This window comes from Dermacentor variabilis, chromosome 7 (assembly GCF_050947875.1).
Source record: "Dermacentor variabilis isolate Ectoservices chromosome 7, ASM5094787v1, whole genome shotgun sequence".
Taxonomy (NCBI): domain Eukaryota; kingdom Metazoa; phylum Arthropoda; class Arachnida; order Ixodida; family Ixodidae; genus Dermacentor; species Dermacentor variabilis.
In genome coordinates, this window is record NC_134574.1 from 37,196,807 (window position 1) to 37,216,819 (window position 20,013).

Consider the following 20,013-nt stretch of genomic DNA (forward strand, 5'->3'; position numbering starts at 1 on the left):
ATGCGTGAGCACGATTATGCATCTGAGATGGCGGTTGCAAAAATTTGGGACCAGCATGAGCGAATGGACCCAGGTGATGAATTCCAGTCTTTGATAGAGCGGGGAAAAAAGCTGTATTTTATTTTATTTCAAAGTACCTTACAGGCCCCAAGGGGAGCATTGAGTAAGGGGGGCGTCATTGAACAAATGACAAGAGAAAACAGATATATGAGCGCTAAAAAATGTGAGAGTCAAAAATGTTTGTAATGATCACATGCTTCCAAAACAGTGTTAAAAAAACGCTAAATCAATACAAAGAGTTATCGGGAAAGGAATGAAAAGTACATTTCACCCTAACATAAAAGGCGATGTAACACTTGCGCAAAATAACGTACATAGCGCGAGTACATAAAGCAAACAAAATTGAAACCACAATAGCAAGAAAATGAAAGTCACGTATTATATGACATGACATATGTACAGATGAAGATATTTGTTATGATGAAGACTGTAGGATCAGTAGTTGTCTAAATTTATCATTGCTCATTTGAGCGACAGTGCTATTAGGAAGCGAATTCCATAACCGAATCGCTCGTGGTAAAGCCGAGAAGTTAAATGCGTTAGTGTTGCCATAAATGCGAGTGAGACTTAAATCATTATAAAGTCGTCGTGATGTGCAAGACGCGCGTTCCAGTGGCAAGTTTGGTGGCTTGATTTGGTGAACATATCTATGGAGCAAGGACAGGAGTGCTATGTCACGTCGGCTACTCAGTGATTGAAGGGAAAGGTCGAGTTTTATTTGAGTAATGCTTGACTGGTAGCTGTAATTTCGGGAAATAAATCGACTAGCTCGGTTTTGGATGGCTTCTATCATGTGGATTAGGTATTCATGGTTGGGAGACCATATAGGGGACGCGAACTCGAGCTGAGGGCGTACAAATGATACGAATGCTAATTTACGGATGTTAGACGGGCTATTACGCAAGTTGCGGCGAATATACCCAAGAGATTTGGAAGCGTTTGCGCATATGATTGCAATGTGAAAGGCCCAGGAAAGGCTCGGTGTAAGATTTACGCCTAGATATTTATATGCTGATGCCTGAGATATTATATTTGAGTTCATATAATAGGAAAACCTATGAGTTGATGTTTTTCGCGTGAATGTCATTAGTTGGCATTTAGATGAGTTAAGTTTCATTTGCCAGTCTTCACACCATTTGGTAACGAGATGAAGGTCCTCTTGAAGAATGTGATGGTCATCAAGGCTGCGAATTGGTCGATATAATATACAATCATCGGCGAAAACACGCATGCAGGATGAGATGTTATTGTGCAGATCACTGATGTAAATAAGAAAAAGCAAGGGTCCTAGTACGCTACCCTGCGGTACACCGGAACTGACATATGCAAGGGGTGACGTAAAATTATTAACGACTGTAAATTGCTGACGATTTGTTAGGAAGTTACGAATCCAGGAGAGCGTCAAGCAGTCTAATTTGAGAACGGATAATTTGGAAATTAAACGGCAGTGAGCCACACGGTCGAAGGCTTTGGAGAAGTCGAGAAAAAAGCAATCTGTTTGAAGATAATGGTTCATGTTAAAATGCAAGTCTGTAGTGAATTCTAGTAACTGCGTCTCACATGACAAACCTTTCCTAAACCCATGTTGGTTAATAAAGAGAAAATTATTTGATTCCAAATGATGATATATGTGAGATGCAATGATATGTTCAAGCATTTTGCAGCAAATACTTGTCAATGATATCGGCCGATAGTTTTCTGGGGAATTCTTGCTACCATTTTTGTGGACTGGTATCACTTTTGCAATTTTCCAGTCTAAGGGAAGCTGGCCTGATGAGAACGACTGGCGGAAAATATTGCATAAAAATTTGCTAGATAACGTGACTGTATTGTTTAAAATTTTTTAGTTAATATTATCGACACCCGAAGAAGTAGTCAACTTAAGGTTGTTTATGAGACCTGTGATACCATCCTCTGTTATATCGATGGATTGCATGTACTGGTAATCTAGATCATTTACTTCCGGCAGATTAGAATGGTCTTCTACTGTGAATATGGATGAAAAAAATTCATTAAAGACGACTGGGCATTCCTTGTCACTGATTGGAGCTTGATTCCCATCACTTAGTGAAATATGATGTGAGCCACGATTGGGTGAAATCACCTGCCAGAATTTTCGGGGGTTGTTTTTAAGTAGTGAAGGTAGATCTTGAGAGAAGTATTTTTCTTTAGCCTCTTTTAAAGATGAACAGTAAACTTTCAAAAATGAGCTATATTTATCCCATACCACGGGTGAGTTTGTACGCTTTGCAGTTGCGTATAGCCTTTTCTTCTTTTTTCTGAGCCGTCGAAGGTGCTTGGAGAACCAAGGGTTCTGTCTATCGCCTGTTATTCTTATTTGGGGGATATACGTTTCCACTAAAGCACACAGCTTTTCTTTAAACAGAAGCCAGTTTTCGTTGACTAACCGAGCAGAAAACGAAGCTAAAAAGGTGCCAGAAAGAAAAGTATCAAGTTCTTTGTTAATATTGCCATAGTCTCCCCTGTTGTAATCGCGGATGGTTTTGTTTGAGACGCCTGTATATATCAAGGGAATGTTAAGAGTAAGTTGTAGTAGCTTGTGATCACTGAAACCGTCTAAGCAAACAACTTCACCAATTGTTTCAGGGGTGTTAGTGAAAACTAAATCTAACATGTTAGTGCCACGGGTGGGCTGGTTAATTATTTGGAATAAATTGAAATGTAACATTAAAGAAATGAACTCCATTGATGTATGACAAGAGGATGATAGGTTATTCCAGTCGATCAATGGAAAATTAAAGTCGCCAAAAACATAGACGATATCAGCCTGACAGAGCTCAAGGGCTTTAGAAATACTATTGCGCAGTTCGACAAGAAAGTACTGGTTTGCATCGGGAGGACGATAACAGCATCCTATCAGTAGCTTGTTTCTGTAGGTTTGACATTCAGCCCATACTATCTCAATACTGGAATCTACATTAATAACTTGTGAGGTAACTGTTCTTTTGATACCAAGGAGTACGCCACCACTTCTCTTTTCGGTCCGATCACACCTTAAAATGTTATATGTGCTATCATGTGGAAATATTTCATTATCTGTTATTTCGGAGTGTAGCCATGTTTCAGTACCATTTGTACATATTAGTACGTGCGTAGTAGAATATCAAGTTTAGGTCATGATGTCTTCTCGTTGATGATCCCGGCGCGAAGTTCATGTAATTATCATTTGAGAGCCTGACTAAAGAATTGACAATGAAATGCAAGAATTTTAATGATTCGACACGGCGACGAGAAGAGAGCGTGTTTAGGTTCAAGGAAGGAAGTGTTGAAGAGGGCGAAAAGTCGCAATCGGAACGATGACATATAAATCGCACAGCTTTTTTCCGTACAGCTTCTAGTTTATTAATCTCTAACTGTTTATGAGGGCTCCAAACTACAGATGCATAATCAAGAACAGGGCGGATTAGAGATTTATACATTAGTAACTTTGTGTCTTTAGGAGATCGGGTTAGCGTTCGCCTCAAGTAACCTAACTTTTTTAGTGCTTTACTGCATATGTAATCAATGTGTTTGGACCATGACATGTTATGCGTAAAATGACACCAAGATACTTATACTCAGAAACCTTATCTACAGCACGGCCATTGAAACAGTAACTGAAAAGGGAGCGGGACGATTTGATGCAGAAAGACATGAGAACGGTTTAATTGAAAATAATGTTCCTTTGCCAACTCTTACACCAATCGCAAAACCTAGAAAATGACTCTTGAAGGCGATAATGATCATTAGAAGATTTAATCACTTCATATAGAACGCAATCATCAGCATAGAGGCGGATGTTAGAAGTGCAGTGAAGTGGCAAATCGTTTATGTATAATAAAAAAAGAAGCGGCCCAAGGACGGAGCCTTGGGGCACACCTGATGTCACATCAACAGTAGCAGAGTCAGTCGAACTGTAAGAGACGAAGTGGGAGCGAAATGAGAGAAAGCTTAAAATCCAGTTAACTAAATGAGGAATATTCAGTACAGCATTAAGTTTAACAATAAGTTTAGAATGTAAAACGGTGTCAAATGCCTTCGAGAAATCTATAAAAATGGCATCAACCTGGTTGCCTACATCAAGGTTAAATGAAATGTCATGCGTGAACTCGACTAGCTGCGTTAACCTGCTAAAACCGCGCCTAAACCCATGTTGCATGTTAGACAGTAAATTATTTGATTCCAGAAAGAGCGTGATGTGCTTATGAATGATGTGTTCCAACATTTTGCATGACTATGACGTTAGTCAAATTGGTCTGTTTTTCGACAAACACTGCTTATCTCCAGATTTATAAAGAGGGAGCACTTTGGCTAACTTCCATGAAGAAGCTACAGTAGAGGATGATAAGGACTTTCTGAATATGACTGACAGATATTTTGATGACCACAATGAATAACGCACAAGGAACGCGTTGTGTATCCAGTCCGGACCGGTGCATTTCTTAACATCCAGGTTTAATATAAGGTTGAGGATGCCTTCGCAGTTTATCTCAACGTCACTGATTGCTTCAGAAGAAACTATATTGGTAAGTGTCGGGATAAAGTTGTTATCGGAAACAAACACGGATTGGAAATACTTGTTGAAAGCATCGGATATCACCGCCGGGTCGTTGATTACGTCATTATTCTGAAAGAAGTGGATGAAGCATTGCGAGGTAAAATAGAAGACCACAATTTTCATGGGTTAGTTCTTAAATTGTGCAGGCGAACGCGAAAAATGAAATCCTTGGCATTTTGCAACTTAAGATTGAGTTCTTTCTTTGCCTTAACAAATCCATCCAACTCCATGGGATCAGTGCCTCTTCTGGAACGCCTTAACCTTCGAACGCGACGGACAGATGCAAGATATCACGAGTCATCCAGGGAATGTAAGAATTTCTTTTCCTAGTTTTATTGGGCACAAAACGTTCCATACATGATTTGACAAGACGCTCAAAGTAATTAGCAAGGCAGTTGACATCCTGATTGTCTGCAAGTGCACTAAACGTATCGAAATGATGAGATAAGACATCAGTGATGGTGTTGTCGTCCGCACGAGTGAAATCAGGGAAACCAGTAAACGTGTAGGGGGAATACCATCAATTACCTCGCACGAAAAGTCACGTTCGGCTAGGTTAGCGCTTAAAGAAACTAAGTCAAGGACGAAATTTAACCTGGTTGCTCTAGGAAGAACCTGGGAGAGACCGAAGGACAAGGAAATGTTTATTTGTTCTTTACAAATAGCTGTGCCGCCACCGACTGCAGACAATGATGGCCAGTGGATGCCAGTGGCGTTGAAGTCACCCATACAGATAAAACTCGACGAAGCAATGTTGATCTCGCTCATGAAATTTGCAACAGCATGAAGAACATCAAGAGTAGAGCCGGGGGGACGATATATAACACTAATCAGAATACACCGATTATGAAGGTAAATTTTACACCACACGGATTCTGTTTCTGGAGGAGAAGGCAAGACCCAGAATCGTAGATCCGACCGGATAAGCAGTGCCACGCCACCACCAGTACCGCTAATCCTGTCTAAGCGCACGGCAACAAAAGCGGGTGGAGTGAACTCAGATTCGTAAATACCATTGTGCAGCCAAGTCTCTATGATGCCGATAACATGGGGGGAATGAATAGATATAAGGGACAATAAATCAGAATATTTTTTGACAATAATGCGAGCGTTTATATTCAAGACAAGAAGGTTCTCAAAACGACCAGGATGAATTCAGGAAGTGGATGGAACGGAAGTCAAATAGCCAGACTCAGAAGAAACACGTTGAGCGGGTGCCATTACTAATGAATTTGAACTGTCATCCCAGTTATAACGAACCTTGTTAATGAAAGCATGATCATATCTGAACTTCACAACAGAACCGCTGTCCCGAAAAGAGGCTGATGCGTCCCAGATTTTTTTCCGAATTAACCGAACCCTAGAAGCGAAATCTTCTTTAATGATGAAATAGCAGCCCTTGAGTTTTGAAACGTTCCTAAGAACCTGGGTTCTGTCGCTGAAGTGAGAAAGTTTTAGCATGACGGGACGAATGTAACCAGTGCGCGCTCTACCGAGCCTGTGGCAGCGCTCAATATGAGGGCAGTTAGTCTTCAGGTGCTCAGTAAACACAGATGAAACTGCAGTCATCAGGGTGGTAGCGTTTTCATCCATACTTCAGAAATACTGTGTATTATCAGATTTTTTCTACGCGAATGATTTTCAAGACTCATTTTTTAAGACCTTGTCCGTTACCTTAGTAGTCAAGGCATTTATTTCAGCACGTAAATCACCCAGTAAACTTCAGTCTTTGGACATAGGAGTGGATTCTAGTGCATGAACACGTGACTCTAAAACATCAAAGCGACGCGCAACCGACTGTTGAAATGACTAAATTTCCGCAACAGCTCGTGCCAACTGAGTCTACCCTTCCAATAATTAAAAGAACATTTCGGATACCGAAGGGTCGTTTTTGTCATGGCTATCAAAGGAAGGGCGAGCATCATCATTCTCATCGAGAGCGGAAGCGGATCCACGCCTAGACTTAGACCGAGGGCCCGGGCCAGGGTTGATTTCCACATCTCCGCTCAAGAGGAGACACCTTGCGCAATACAATGCATGTGAGCAGCAGGATGCAAGACGTTGGGGGCAAGGGAGTAGCAGCAGAAAGCGATCATCAGATCGGATACACTCGGCATCAGAATAGTAACATACCTGCATGAAGAAGAAGCAGCGATAAAACATGCTGCAGCTGCCGCTGCAGCCTAGCCCACTGAAGAGTCGATCCACGCGCTGGACATTTATACCATCGACTGTTGACGTCACAGATCGAGAGTTGTCGAAGATTGGCTGATCAAAGGACAGGACATGGGGGTGACTGGCTTACTGTAGCTTGAAGTGGGACACGCCGAGGTAATCGCATATGGTAGCGATAGAGCAGTTCCTGGGCAAGCACTCAATGACATCCACGTGCTCGACCGCAAAGGGAGCAAAGTCAGACAAAGCGGTTCCAAGCCATGTGATGCCGCAAAGGGGGGGGGGTACAGCAAGGAAGCCGAAGAACTGCATGAAGAACAAGCAGCGATTAAACATGGTGCCGGTGCCTCTGCAGACTAGCCCACTCAATGTTGCGCACCATATATGGTGGCATTCGGGGAGGCAGCGCGGGAGGGAAGCGGGCGGCTTCGACTGTGTCAACGAGTGTGTACATTGCAGGTCCGCGTTCGGTTGGGCACGTCGTACCTTGAAGGGATCTGCTGACGGCTCATACCTTCGTGTGCGCTGCATTCTCCCCACTCTTGCACTGAAGCGATAGACCGCACGAAGGTCACTTCGCTCACTGCTGCTGCCGCGCTTGCTCACACCAGCGTCAAGCGTTTTGCGGCTTGTGTTTATGCTCATCTCTTGTAATGTTTGTTAATTCAGTTAATAAGCGAATGTTGTCAAGTATATACGGCCGGTAAAACTACCGTCCTTACTTCGCATAGCTGGGTACGAATCGGCTAATTCAAACGATGCTTCGCCTTTTGTTCGAAACTGCGACTTTTGTTTACAATATTTCTGTTTGTGAAGATGTGTATGGCTACCTAGTATTCCGCACAAAATTATCTTCAGTTTGGAATCAATTTAGGTTAACCAATACCCATATTTAAAATTATTTTTTCTGGAAAGTATTTTAATAAATGCTTCACATGGCTCTACTATGGCCCACATCCGCATTATTGTCAATTATGCATCACAGAAAACTTTTACTCGACATGTTGGCAGTGGGATTGGTAACTGTGTTCATAATTTAGTTCTGCAGAAACTCGAGCTGAAATATAGTACTCCCGCTATTCGCCTCCTACTTAAAAAACGATTCTTTGCACTATCCATAGTTCTGAAGTGGTCATATTTAATACTTTTACTACGCTTGACATTGCCCAGGGAGAAATGATAGAATATCAACGGAATCCACCTCCCCTCTTTGTCTATGTTATGCGATATCATGCGAGTCATTACGCACATTATTCTAATTTCATTACCCATGAAATTGAGTAGAGTGTGAGGGTGTGTCCGTTGGGATTTGTCACTTTCGCAGCCCAAAACAGTGCGCGTGGGTGCAGCTGAGTATGTGAATCAATATCCTTACCAAAAAAAGGCGGCTGTGCTCAATTTGTAATTTCTGTACAAGAAAACTGTTAGGGAACGATGCTTGTCGATGCATAAATGGTAACAAGGCCTTCAGTTGTGTCGCAGATACAATTGACGTCGACGAACGCGCAATGTGGCCGCTGTCTGGCCATCTCTGCTTGGCAATGCAACTCACAACGAGCGCCTTGATCAGGACGCGTATCATTGCCTTCTGTTGGAGGTGTTCTTTGATCTGTGGTCCCAAATATTTCCCGTATTTTCTGAACTGTGTGGTTCTGAAAATAGGTATTCATTTCTCACGGAGCTCGTCTTGGTCTTTGTAGAGGCCCAGATTTTCATATTTTTTTCACGCGACCAAGGTATCGAGGGCAGACAGCGAAATCAAAGAAGCTAATTAAATCAACTTGCAAATAAAAGACGTGAAATTTATGTCTCTCTTTTATGGTTAGTCGTCATTCATTAAGTTAGAAGCACGAAGTGGCTCCCTACATGTGAAGAGAGAGAGTGAAATTCATTTGCAGAAAAGCAGAGAGGTCGGCCTCAGCTATGACTTGCTCTGGCCTGCTACTCTAAACTGGAGACAATAGACGGGGAGGGAAAGGGCTGATGAATGGTGGTGATGGTATAAGGAAGAGAGGCATGTATACAAATTCACAGATTTGTAGCATCTCTACAGGCGTGCGTCCAGTCCAGTTGCTTGGAGAAAAACTATAGCGGCACTTGCTATCAGGGCTGCGCTGTTTACATTAGGCCAAGAACCTATAAGAAACTCTTCTGATAGTGGCCTCTTATCGATCTTTGCAATGGAAGAGACCAATTGAAGTCGTTCTTGCACGTGCGCGGGACATACGCAAAATATATGATACAGTGTTTCCGGCACCTCACAGTATTCACAGCTCGTGTTACAGTATGGACTACTTACTATCACTGTAACCTACCATTTCTCTATAACGGTAGGTGAATGCTACTCCAAAGCGAATCCGGTGCACCATGACCGTTTGACTTCTTTTCAGCTTGTGAGACATACTAAATTTCATTTCTTGCTCCCATTTGTGTACCCGCTTGTGTGGTCGATCTGGTTCGGTGCAGTGTTCCAACGTACGGTTGCGTATTACGCGATGAAGTAGGGCGTTTGTGCCTATTCGTGAGGACGGAACGCATAAAGGAAAGCAGTTTTAGCTTCAGCGTCTGCCTGTTCGTTCCCTATCACGCCGCAGTGTGAAGGTATCCACTGAAAGGTGACATCGTGGTGATATCTAGTTGCGTGGTCGAGATGCTCTGTAATTGATATAGCCATGGAATATTCTGGGCCCTGCCTGAGGACAAAGTTAATTGTTTGAAGAGCTGGCTTGCAGCCGTAGAATATCGTCCATGCGTGAGGAGGCTCCTCGGAGATAAATCGAAGTGACTCCCGGATAGTAACAAATTTTGCGGCAGTTGATGTAGACCCATGCTCTAGTTTAAACTACCGAGCGATGATGGTACGTGGAATGACGAAGGCTGCAGTGCAGGCATATGGTGTGACAGAGCCATCGGTATACACGTGTACAGTATCTCCGTATTCTGCAGAAACGTGCAACAGGGTAAGTTGCTTCAGGCCAATAGATGTAATGGATGACATTTTAGTAATTCCAGGGATCTGCATTGTAACGAAAGGTTTAGACAGAGCCCGCGGGGGTATTCTCGGAATACAGGCGGGAGAAAATCTTGATGGCAGAACACTCCGATGACTCGGTATAGTCCTTGAAAAGCTGCAACCTGGGTGGGTGACAGGAAGCGATGACAGTGGATGGTGGCTGTGTCTGGTCAACACGCCAAGGTATATGAAAAGGCTCGCAGAGCAAGTATACCCCAATAGGATAAACACGAGCTTTCGCTATTGCACCATTGGTTGCCGTGCACCGTGGGAGACCCAAGCATGCACACAATGCTTGAGCTTAAATGCTCTCTAGCGTGCGCACACAGATAAGTCTCATGCTTTAGAGCGCCGGCATGCTGTACAGTATATACCAACCGAATAGTGCTTGGTGCAGTTGGAGTAATGGTGACTCCGAGTGGCCCCATCTTGTTTCTAAACCAAGGCGAAGGACGCTTCAGCTTTGACTTCAATGAGGTGACGTGTCTTGTCCAAGATAATCGGCGTTCTATGACTAAGCCAGGGAATCTGTTGTGTTTAACCAAAGGTGTCGCTACTCCTTTAACGATTATCGGATACCTGGTCATTCGTTTTCGCATAAATGTAATCATAGGAAATTTTTCTCTTGAGAGCTGGAGGTTTTGTCGTTGCAGATACTTAGCTGCGATTGTCCCCGCACTTTGAAGCCTAGCACGCATTTGGAGACGGGTGGTTCCAGATGCTCATACTCATATGTCGTCCGCATATTTGCTAATCTTCACCGCGTTAGGAAGTCCAGATGGGAAAACAAATAGAATTAGTGAATTGAAATTTATTTTTTCTAATAACTGGTAAGTTCAGAACCAAATTGCGTCTCATGCTTGCGTGTGTCTCAAGCTATGACAGCTAACAACGGTACAATATCAGCGTAAGAGATTTCACCTACAGCATCGCTTGTTTTAAATAGCCGCATTTTCTGGAAATATTCTTGATTGAAACAATCTTACTAATCATTCTGTAGTGAGAGATGAACTCGTTGATTCAATGCAGCCTGACATGAAATATATTTGGTGTTTGCATTAAAAGATACTAAGTTCCTCCTTCAGTTCTTGTTTTTTTCTGGAATACTGATACACCCACAAACGCGTATATACGCCTTTGTACAAGATATGACTATCTGAAGAAATAAATGAAAATATATTAAAATGCAAAGTTATCTGATGTGAATATAAGTTCCAGGATATTCCTTTCAATCAGAAGTCATGAATATTTTGCTCACCGATTCCTGCTTGCCGCGACATGGATTCATTACCAAAGAAATGCCAAGTGTACTCTGTATTCACTCTGCAAAAGAAACAAAAACATTATTATGCTTCTGCAAATAAATGGAGGCTGTCCAGACTCACGGATTTATGCCAGTTATATATGATGTGTTGATCTTGACATTAGTTTGGAAGATTTCTGTAGCTTTCTGCCACTTGCAGGTAGTTACTATAGTATCAGTGTACTTAAGCGTCCATACACCATCATTTCCCTGCCAAAACTGCAAAAAATAAAGGAATGAGCATTTAGGTTATCATTTGATTCTTTATGAGAATCACTTCTCAGCGACGATAATCAGTATCTTTCATATTGTTTTCTTTCCATCATAGTGGCTCTTTTACTGATTTAGTATGAAATATGAAACCAACCACGGCGATTTTCCCTTGTACATGCGCGATTTACTGACCGTTCTCGTGCAGTGGAGAGTTGGCCACTAAAATGCAAGTAGTATGCATAGCAGGAATCTAGCAGAGCTCAATGAGTTTAAAAATTTTTGTTTTCCGACGAGATTTATTGTCGTTAACAACGCTGTGGAATTAACGCTAGATATCTCAAGGCACTGAAAGGGCTGTTTGTAGCGCGGCGCTCACTCGCAATCACGGCAAGGCCCTTCGTCTTCCTCTTCATTCGGGACATACACAGGGGCGCCTCTGCTTCATTACAGACTGAATGTACTTTTCCACAAAGTTGTACATGCGTCACCAATAATAGCGCTGACGCAACCTTGTGTAAGTTTTGAGGACGCCGGCATGGCGGCATAGAGGATCAGCGTAGAAAGACGCGCAGATGTCAGAGCGCGTATGACGAGGTATAGCTAGGAGCCATTTCCGGCCTTCGGGCATGTAGTTGCGGCGATATAGAATGTTGTCCCGCACGGAAAAGTGGGTTTGTTGGCGAAGCAGTGCTCGCGTCTAAGGGACATCAGAGGGAGCGGCAAAGTAGTCAAGTAACGTTGCGAGCGTTGGGTCCTTGCGCTGCTCTGTGAGCATGTCAGTGGTGGTTAACGGTTACAGGGTCGACGAGGAAGCTGACAAAGAGGCCAAATCAGGCATCAGTGGAGAGCGAGAGAGTGCATCAGCGTCGGAGTGCTTGCGACCGGAGCTGTACATGACGCGGATGTGGTACTCTTGCAAGCGCAGCGCCCAACGTCCCAAGCGTCCCGACGGGTCTTTCAAGGAAGAAAGCCAAGAAGGGCATGGTGGTCTGTAAATACGGCGAAAGAACGTCCGTAAAGGTATGGGCGAAGCTTGCTCAGTGCGCAGATGATCGCTAGGTACTCCTTTTCTGTGATGGAGTAATCTAATTCTGCTTTTTTGAGAGTACGGCTCGCATAAGCGACGACGTATTCATCATAGCCAGCTTTCCGTTGCGCTAAGACCAAGCCCAGGCCAACTCCGCTGGCGTCAGTATGAATTTCCGTGGGGGCATCAGGGTCGTAGCAGCGAAGAATCGGTGGTGAGGTCAACAAGTGACGCAAGTGCTTGAATGCTGCATCACATTGTGGTGATCACGCTGCTAAGCCGTTATAGGAGGAAAGTAAACTTTTCAAAGGTGTCATGATGGATGCTAAATTACGTACGAAGCGACGAAAATAGGACCATAAGCCAATAATATTTCTGAGGGTTTTGATAGATGTGGGGGCTAGGAAGTCTGCAATGGCGCGGAGTTTGTGTAGGGCCGGGAGGACGCCGTCTTTTGAGATATCGTGACCCAAGATGGTTAGCTTGTTTGCAGCAAAACGGCACTTTTTGAGGTTAAGCTGTAGGCCGGCAAATGTGAGACAGGTCAGAATGTCATGCAGGTGAGCGAGGTGTGTCGGAAAATGGGTTGAGACGACGACGATCTCGTCGAGGTAACATAAACAGGTCTCCCATTTGTGACAGCGAATTATGTGTCGATCATACACTCAAAAGTAGCAGGCGCGTTGCACAACGCGAAGGGCATGACGTTAAACTCGTACAGGCCATCGTGTGTAACCAATGCGGTTTTCGGATGGTCATGTTCGGCGATTAGAACTTGCCAGTACCCGGAGTGTAGATCTGAGGAACTAAAATATTCTGTGCCTTGTAAACAGTGGAGAGCGTCACCGATCCAAGGCAGAGGATAAACGTCTTCTCTCGTTATCTTGTTTAGGCGACTGTAGTCGACACAAAAGCGAATGCAGCCATCTTTTTTACCAATAAGACAGGTGAAGACCAAGTACTTTGAGAGGGGCGGATGACTCAACGTTTGAGCATGTCGTCCACTTGCTCTGTGATGATGCGGCGCTCTTCGGCGGAGACACGATACGGGCACTGTCGGAAGCGTGAGTGGGAACTGGTGTTGATGGTGTGAGAAACACCGCTAGCACGACCCAATGACGTCTGATGACAGTCGAAGGAATAGTGAAACTTGTGAAAAAGAGCGAGAAGTTGGCGGCGATGAGATGCGGAAAGAGCAGGGTCGATGGCGTTGTCAAAACCTACTGAAGGTGATGATTCTGAGACCGAAACGATGGCGTCAGCGTAATGGAGGAAGTCGGTAGGAACATCGAAACCATCAACATAGTCGACCGCCTGGAAGTATCCTACGGTCTCTCCACGCAGTAGACTGATCGGGTACTGGCAGTAGTTGGTGACCAGCATCATAGTTAACCCAGATGTTATAGTGAGCACGGCAAAAGGAAGAACAATGCCCTCGCGCTGAGAAAACACATCGGACGGCGGGAACACGACAGTGGCGTCAGATGCGGCACCAGACGACAGGACAACAGCCATCGACGACTCAGGGGGTGTGGTTGTGCCGGCATCAACAGTGAGTTTGTCGGCGAAGTGATGGAAGCTGGTCAGCAGTGATTCACATAGAGGTAAAAGCGACATTTCTGCACGCAAAGAGCCAATGACAGCATGATGACGTGAGAGGAAATCCCAACCAAGGATGAGGTCGTTAAGAGCACGATGGTAGCCCGAAACAACGCATCATATACGGAACGTCGTTGATGACGACGCGCGCCGTGTATACAGCTGAAGCGTGAATTCGCTGCGCGCTGGCAGAGGCAAGCACCAGGACAGAGGCAGCTGTAGTCACTTTTTGTAGCTTGCGACAAAGGTTCTCCTGAACGACGGGAACAGCTGCTCCAGTATCGACTAGTGCCACTGCGGGTACTCCCTCAGCAAAAACGGTAATAACATTTTGCGGCAAAGATTGAGGTCTTCAAAACGTCAATGTATTTGCAGTTCTTGCGTCAGGAACTGCCCCAGATGGTTTCCCTCTGCAGTGGGAGCTCGACGATGCAGGGGCGAAATCGAACGTCGACGGCGGGAAGTGGAACGCCGAGTTTCCGACCGGCGATCACTGTCATGACGATGCGGTGAAAATGGAGGCGTGGTGGCGTGTTGTGCTGCGGTCTATCTATCTATCTATCTATCTATCTATCTATCTATCTATCTATCTATCTATCTATCTATCTATCTATCTATCTATCTATCTATCTATCTATCTATCTATCTATCTATCTATCTATCTATCTATCTATCTATCTATCTATCTATCTATCTATCTATCTATCTATCTATCTATCTATCTATCTATCTATCTATCTATCTATCTATCTATCTATCTATCTATCTATCTATCTATCTATCTATCTATCTATCTATCTATCTATCTATCTATCTATCTATCTATCTATCTATCTATCTATCTATCTATCTATCTATCTATCTATCTATCTATCTATCTATCTATCTATCTATCTATCTATCTATCTATCTATCTATCTATCTATCTATCTATCTATCTATCTATCTATCTATCTATCTATCTATCTATCTATCTATCTATCTATCTATCTATCTATCTATCTATCTATCTATCTATCTATCTATCTATCTATCTATCTATCTATCTATATAGCCAATTTTTTTGCTACGATATATCAACGACTTAGTGGATATGGTTGATTCTAATTTTAATATCCGATTGTTCGTTGACGACTGTGTTCTATATAAGAATGTAACCTGTCAACAAGATCAGGTCGACTTGGATTTCACCCTAACAAAAGTTAGTGAATGATGCACCCGGTCGTCAATGGTATTAAACCCCGATAGAGCGGTCCTTCTATGCTTGACGGAGAAAAACAACCATTCACGTTTACTTAAAGGATTCAGGGAACACCATGTATTAAATGAATATAAATACCTGGGCGTAACCATTACGAAAACGCTTTCATGATTAAGGCATATATCAAACGTCTGCGCATCAGCTCCACGAAAACTTCGTTTTCAGAGACACAAGTTGAAAACAGCGCCTGACGAATTGAAAATGCTCGCAGATAAAACATGCATTTACGAAAGCTACAATATGCATGAGTGGTTTGGGACCCTTTCTACAAAAAATATATTCAAAAATTGAGATGGTTCACGACGCGCTGTACGTTTTATTTTTTCAAAGTTTTGATCAACAGACTTTCCTACCAAGAAAATAACATCCATGTGTTCGAAAATTGCCGCAAAATTGCACGCCTGAAATTTTTGCGTTCCGTATATATAGGAAGGTAAATATACCTGCACAGACAAACATATAGCCGTTCTTGCAACACGCATCCAGGCATCGTCATGTGTGATAACCTGCTCCCATACGCTGCTCGGAGAAACATATTCAAATATTCTTTTTTTCCTTGAACAATTGTTCAGTGCAACTATTTGCCGTCAGATGTCGTTTGTGCTGATGAGCTAGAGAAAGTTTTGCTCAATATAAACATTGATTGAGCCCGAACTTTGAGTACTGCTCACACTACTTATTGTGCTGCTTTCAAAATATCTTACTCCTTCTAGTATTATCTGCAACGATAGTTGTTTCAGATTGTAATTTTTGAATGTGTCTGTATGATCAAAGTGATATATATATATATATATATATATATATATATATATATATATATATATATATATATATATATATTGTATATACATACAGGGTGGCCCAGCACACATGGACCCAGATTTAATGAAATACCCAGGAGCTCTATACAAATCGTACCGACTGCATAGTAACCGTAGTCGTACGTACTTACGGCCAACAATTTTTTCATTGGTGTTAGACTGCTGAGAACGAGGTCGCGGGATCGAGCTGCGCATTTCGATGGGGGCGAAATGCGAAAACAGCTGTGTACTTAGATTTAGGTGCACGTTAAAGAATCCCAGGTGTTCGAAATTTCCGGAGTCCTCCACAACGGCGTGCCTCATAATCAGAACGTGGTTTTGGCACGTAAAACCCCATAATTTGATATTTTTTTTTCATTTTTCATCACGAATTATAGCTTAATAATTAATTTTCATTAGAGAGCTTTTTGTTTATTGCTTCAATCGCAAATATATCAATTATAGAGTTGTAGGGCACCATAAATAACTTCCTAATGAAGCATTATTATTACGCTTCATATTTTCACATGTACATACTCATCATCATCGTTTTGGGGCCTGGTGGTGGGGCTCTCACTCGGAAGAATGAAGAAGAGAATGGCTGCCTATACCTTGTCTCCCGTGTGGTGGAGTATGCTGTCCGGTTTCTACGTCCTCTCGCTCCCGGTCTCTCTCCAGCTTCACATACGCTACATCCCTAGAGCACCGCTCGGGTCACCGGCTCTTCCAACTGCACTCGGCGATGTCCCAAGACTAGCAGACCAATACCACGACATCCACCTTGCCTGCTCCTGCGGCAACTGCTTCTTGGACAGTCAGCATCCCTCAGAAGGATCCACTGGTGCTTGATGGACTTCAAGCATTCAAGACTTCAAGCATTCAAGCATTCAAGACATTCAAGATTGGTTGGAGCTATATGAGTGCGTGAGTGACTTTACCGACTGGAGCCAATCTGCAAAACTTGCTCATGCCACCTTCTACCTAACCGGCATCGCGAAAACTTGGTTTTACAATCATGAGCTTGATTTCGTCCACTGGACCACCTTTAAACACCGCCTATGCCAGATTTTTGCGAACTCGTCGGTCCACTCCGATATCGCCAAGAAGAAGCTTGCAGAGCGTGTCCACCACTCAGGCGAGTCGTAAACTTCGTACATCAAGGACGTCCTCGCCCTCTGCCGCCGCGTGAACACCTCAATGGCAGAGAGTGACCGTGTACGCCACCTGCTCAAGGATATTGGGACTGTGGCATTCAATGCTTGTGTAGCGCTCAAGCCAACTACCGTCGCAGAAATCATCAGTACCTGTCAGCGTCTCGATGAGCTTCATATGCTCCGCTTACACCCTGACAGATTTCATTTGAAGGCGTCCAACGACAATGAGCTACGTGCCTTGATTCGCTCCATTATCCATGATTAAATGCGCGCCCAAGCTTCTTCAACCCCTCCTGAGGGCCATATGACACCTCCTTGTGGCGGCCTACGCCATATCGTGAGGGAAGCGACAGCCGCCGTGACCTTCCCGCAAGTCCCTGCCCGCACCCTATCCCTACTTCAACTTACGCTCACGTTGCCTCTATAGTGCCACCCTCCCAGCAGCCACCACCACAGGCGCCTGCACTGCACGTGTGCCTGAATCCTATCGCTACAAGACCAAACCTCTTCCGGCCTACAACGCTGGAATCCACCTCGACCGGTTTGCTACTATTGCGGCATCCGTGACCACATTTCAAGGTGTTGCCGACGCCGTCAGCAAGATGAAAGGCGTAGCTATGACGGATTTGAAAGGGATGAGTTTTGTGACCCTGTACCACAACGTCGGCTCCCTTACGATTATTTTCCATGATGTTCTCTACCTCCACAGGACTTTAGCGTTGCCGTTTTCCGCGTCGCATCCCGCGTCGCCGCTCTCCATCACCAATGCGGCGATCCTCTACCCCTCTTCTACTGGCTACCTCGTCCTCTGATGACTGCCCGGAAAATTAAATGGTGCTGCTTCAGGGGAGAAAGCTGCATCCTTCGGACAACGTGAAACTCCGCTGCAGCGCACGTGAAATGTACTTTTCGTGTGGGTTGAAGGTGTCCGAACCGAAGCCTTGGTTGACACAGGCGCATCGCTTTCCGTTATTAGTTCTGATTTGTGTTCTCGATTTGTGAAAAGGGAGGACACCGTATACTGACCCTCCACTTCGTTGTGCTAATGCACTTCTTGTTCGGCCCTCCGGTGTTGGCACTGCGCGTGCTTTTGTTGATGGCATTCTTCACCACGTTCACTTTGTCGTGGTGTCTTCGTGTATCTACGCGATGATTTTGGGATGGGACTTCCTGTCCTCCGCCTCAGCTTTCATCTTTTGCCGTCAGCGAAATATTCATATGAAGGACGCTAAATCTTCGTTCGCTGTGGATGCTCACAGCCTACGTTTCGTCACGTCTACCAAATGTTTCATTACCGCGGGCAATGAGCATATTCTTACATTGACTTCCGACACCATTGTTATGGGTGATGTTTTCCTTGCGTCGAGCGGTCGCCGCATTTCTGTTCGGCATAGTCGTACTTCTAGCCTAGTGAGAGACCGGTCTGTGCCATTTAGATGACACCTTTACTTTTTCTACAACGTTTCGTCAGCACCTTGAGCATTTGGACGAAGTTTTCACACGCATTTCCAACGCTGGACTGCAACTCAACACAAATAAATGCCATTTTGCCCGAACGAACATCAAAGTCTTGGGCCACCTTATCTGTAAAGATGGCGTTTGACTATATCCCGACAAAGTTGCTACCGTGCTTCGCTTCCATCACCCTGGAAATGAAAAACGATCAAGGAGTTTCTTGGCCCTGACATCCGACTTCCGCCGCTTCATCAGTCATTTTGCTGCCATGCCGTTGCCGCTGCACAAGTTACTCACGTCGGGCACTCCTTTCTCTTGGAGAGACGACTGCGAACGCTCTTTCCAAGCTCTCAAGCAAGCATTAATCACTGACTCTGTTCCCAGTCACTTCGATGAGAACGCACCAACTTGTTTGCACACCGATGCTAGTGGAATGGGATCGTTGCTGCCCTTTTACAACGTGATACCACTTCAGTGGAGAGTTTTGCCTATGCCAGTCGCGCATTAACAGCTGCCGAAAAGAAGTACTCGATCACTGAACAGGAATGTATCGCAGTAGATACAGGCGATACAAAAATTTCGACCATATCTTTATGGACTCCACTTCACGGTCATAACCGACTACCACGCCTTATGCTGGTTACCGTCAATCAAAAATTTGTCTGGACGCCTCGGTCACAGGTGGTTCGCTTGCAAGAGTAAGATTTTCACCTTGTGTACAAGTCTGGGAAAAAAGCATCAAGATGCCGGCGCTCTCTCTCTCGTTGGCTCCTGCCATTATTATCTTCTAGCACATCTCTCCATTGCTCGTCACTTGATGAGACCAAGCCTCCACTCTGCTTATTACTTTTGGCGGCTACAGGCACGTTATCTTCCAATCGCGTCACTCAGCTCAGATCGTGTCAACGTTCTGATCCCTACTGCAACAGCATTATCCAACGACGGTGCGGAACTACTGCTGCACCGAATGCCAGATTACGTCGTCAACTGCGGCTATGTAGACTCTACAACGATGTGCTGCACCACAACATTTACAACTCCGACGAACACCGCTGGGTGAGTGTTCGTCCACGGTCGCTGGGCGCACAAGTCCTTGAAGCCTTTCACGATGACCCATCTGCTGGCCATTTGGGATTCCAGAAAACATACCACCGCGTTAGGAGCCGTTTCTTTTGGCCAAGCATGTCTACCTTTCTAGTCAAGTAAGTCGCTTCTTGCGTCCAGTGTCACCGGCGGAAACGACCAACTTCGCCTCCTGCTGGGCTTTTACACCCTGTACCATGCCCCGAGACACCCTTTGCCATCGTTGGGATAGACCTAGTCGGCCCTTTGCCTATAACGCCTGCAGGTCATAGATGGATCGTGGCAGCTATTGACCATCTCACAAGTTACGCA

General features: G+C 44.4%; 1 protein-coding gene across 1 annotated transcript in view; it reads right to left on the minus strand.

Annotated features, from left to right (window-relative positions):
• Positions 1-20,013, minus strand: part of LOC142589006 (uncharacterized) — a 197,751-nt gene that overhangs the window by 137,983 nt on the left and 39,755 nt on the right. The window contains exons 2-3 of the mRNA XM_075700801.1: positions 11,192-11,328; positions 11,065-11,129 (exon numbers count right to left, since the gene is read on the minus strand). Coding sequence (XP_075556916.1) covers positions 11,065-11,129; positions 11,192-11,328 — 202 coding nt within the window. The remainder of the gene's footprint in view (positions 1-11,064; positions 11,130-11,191; positions 11,329-20,013) is intronic.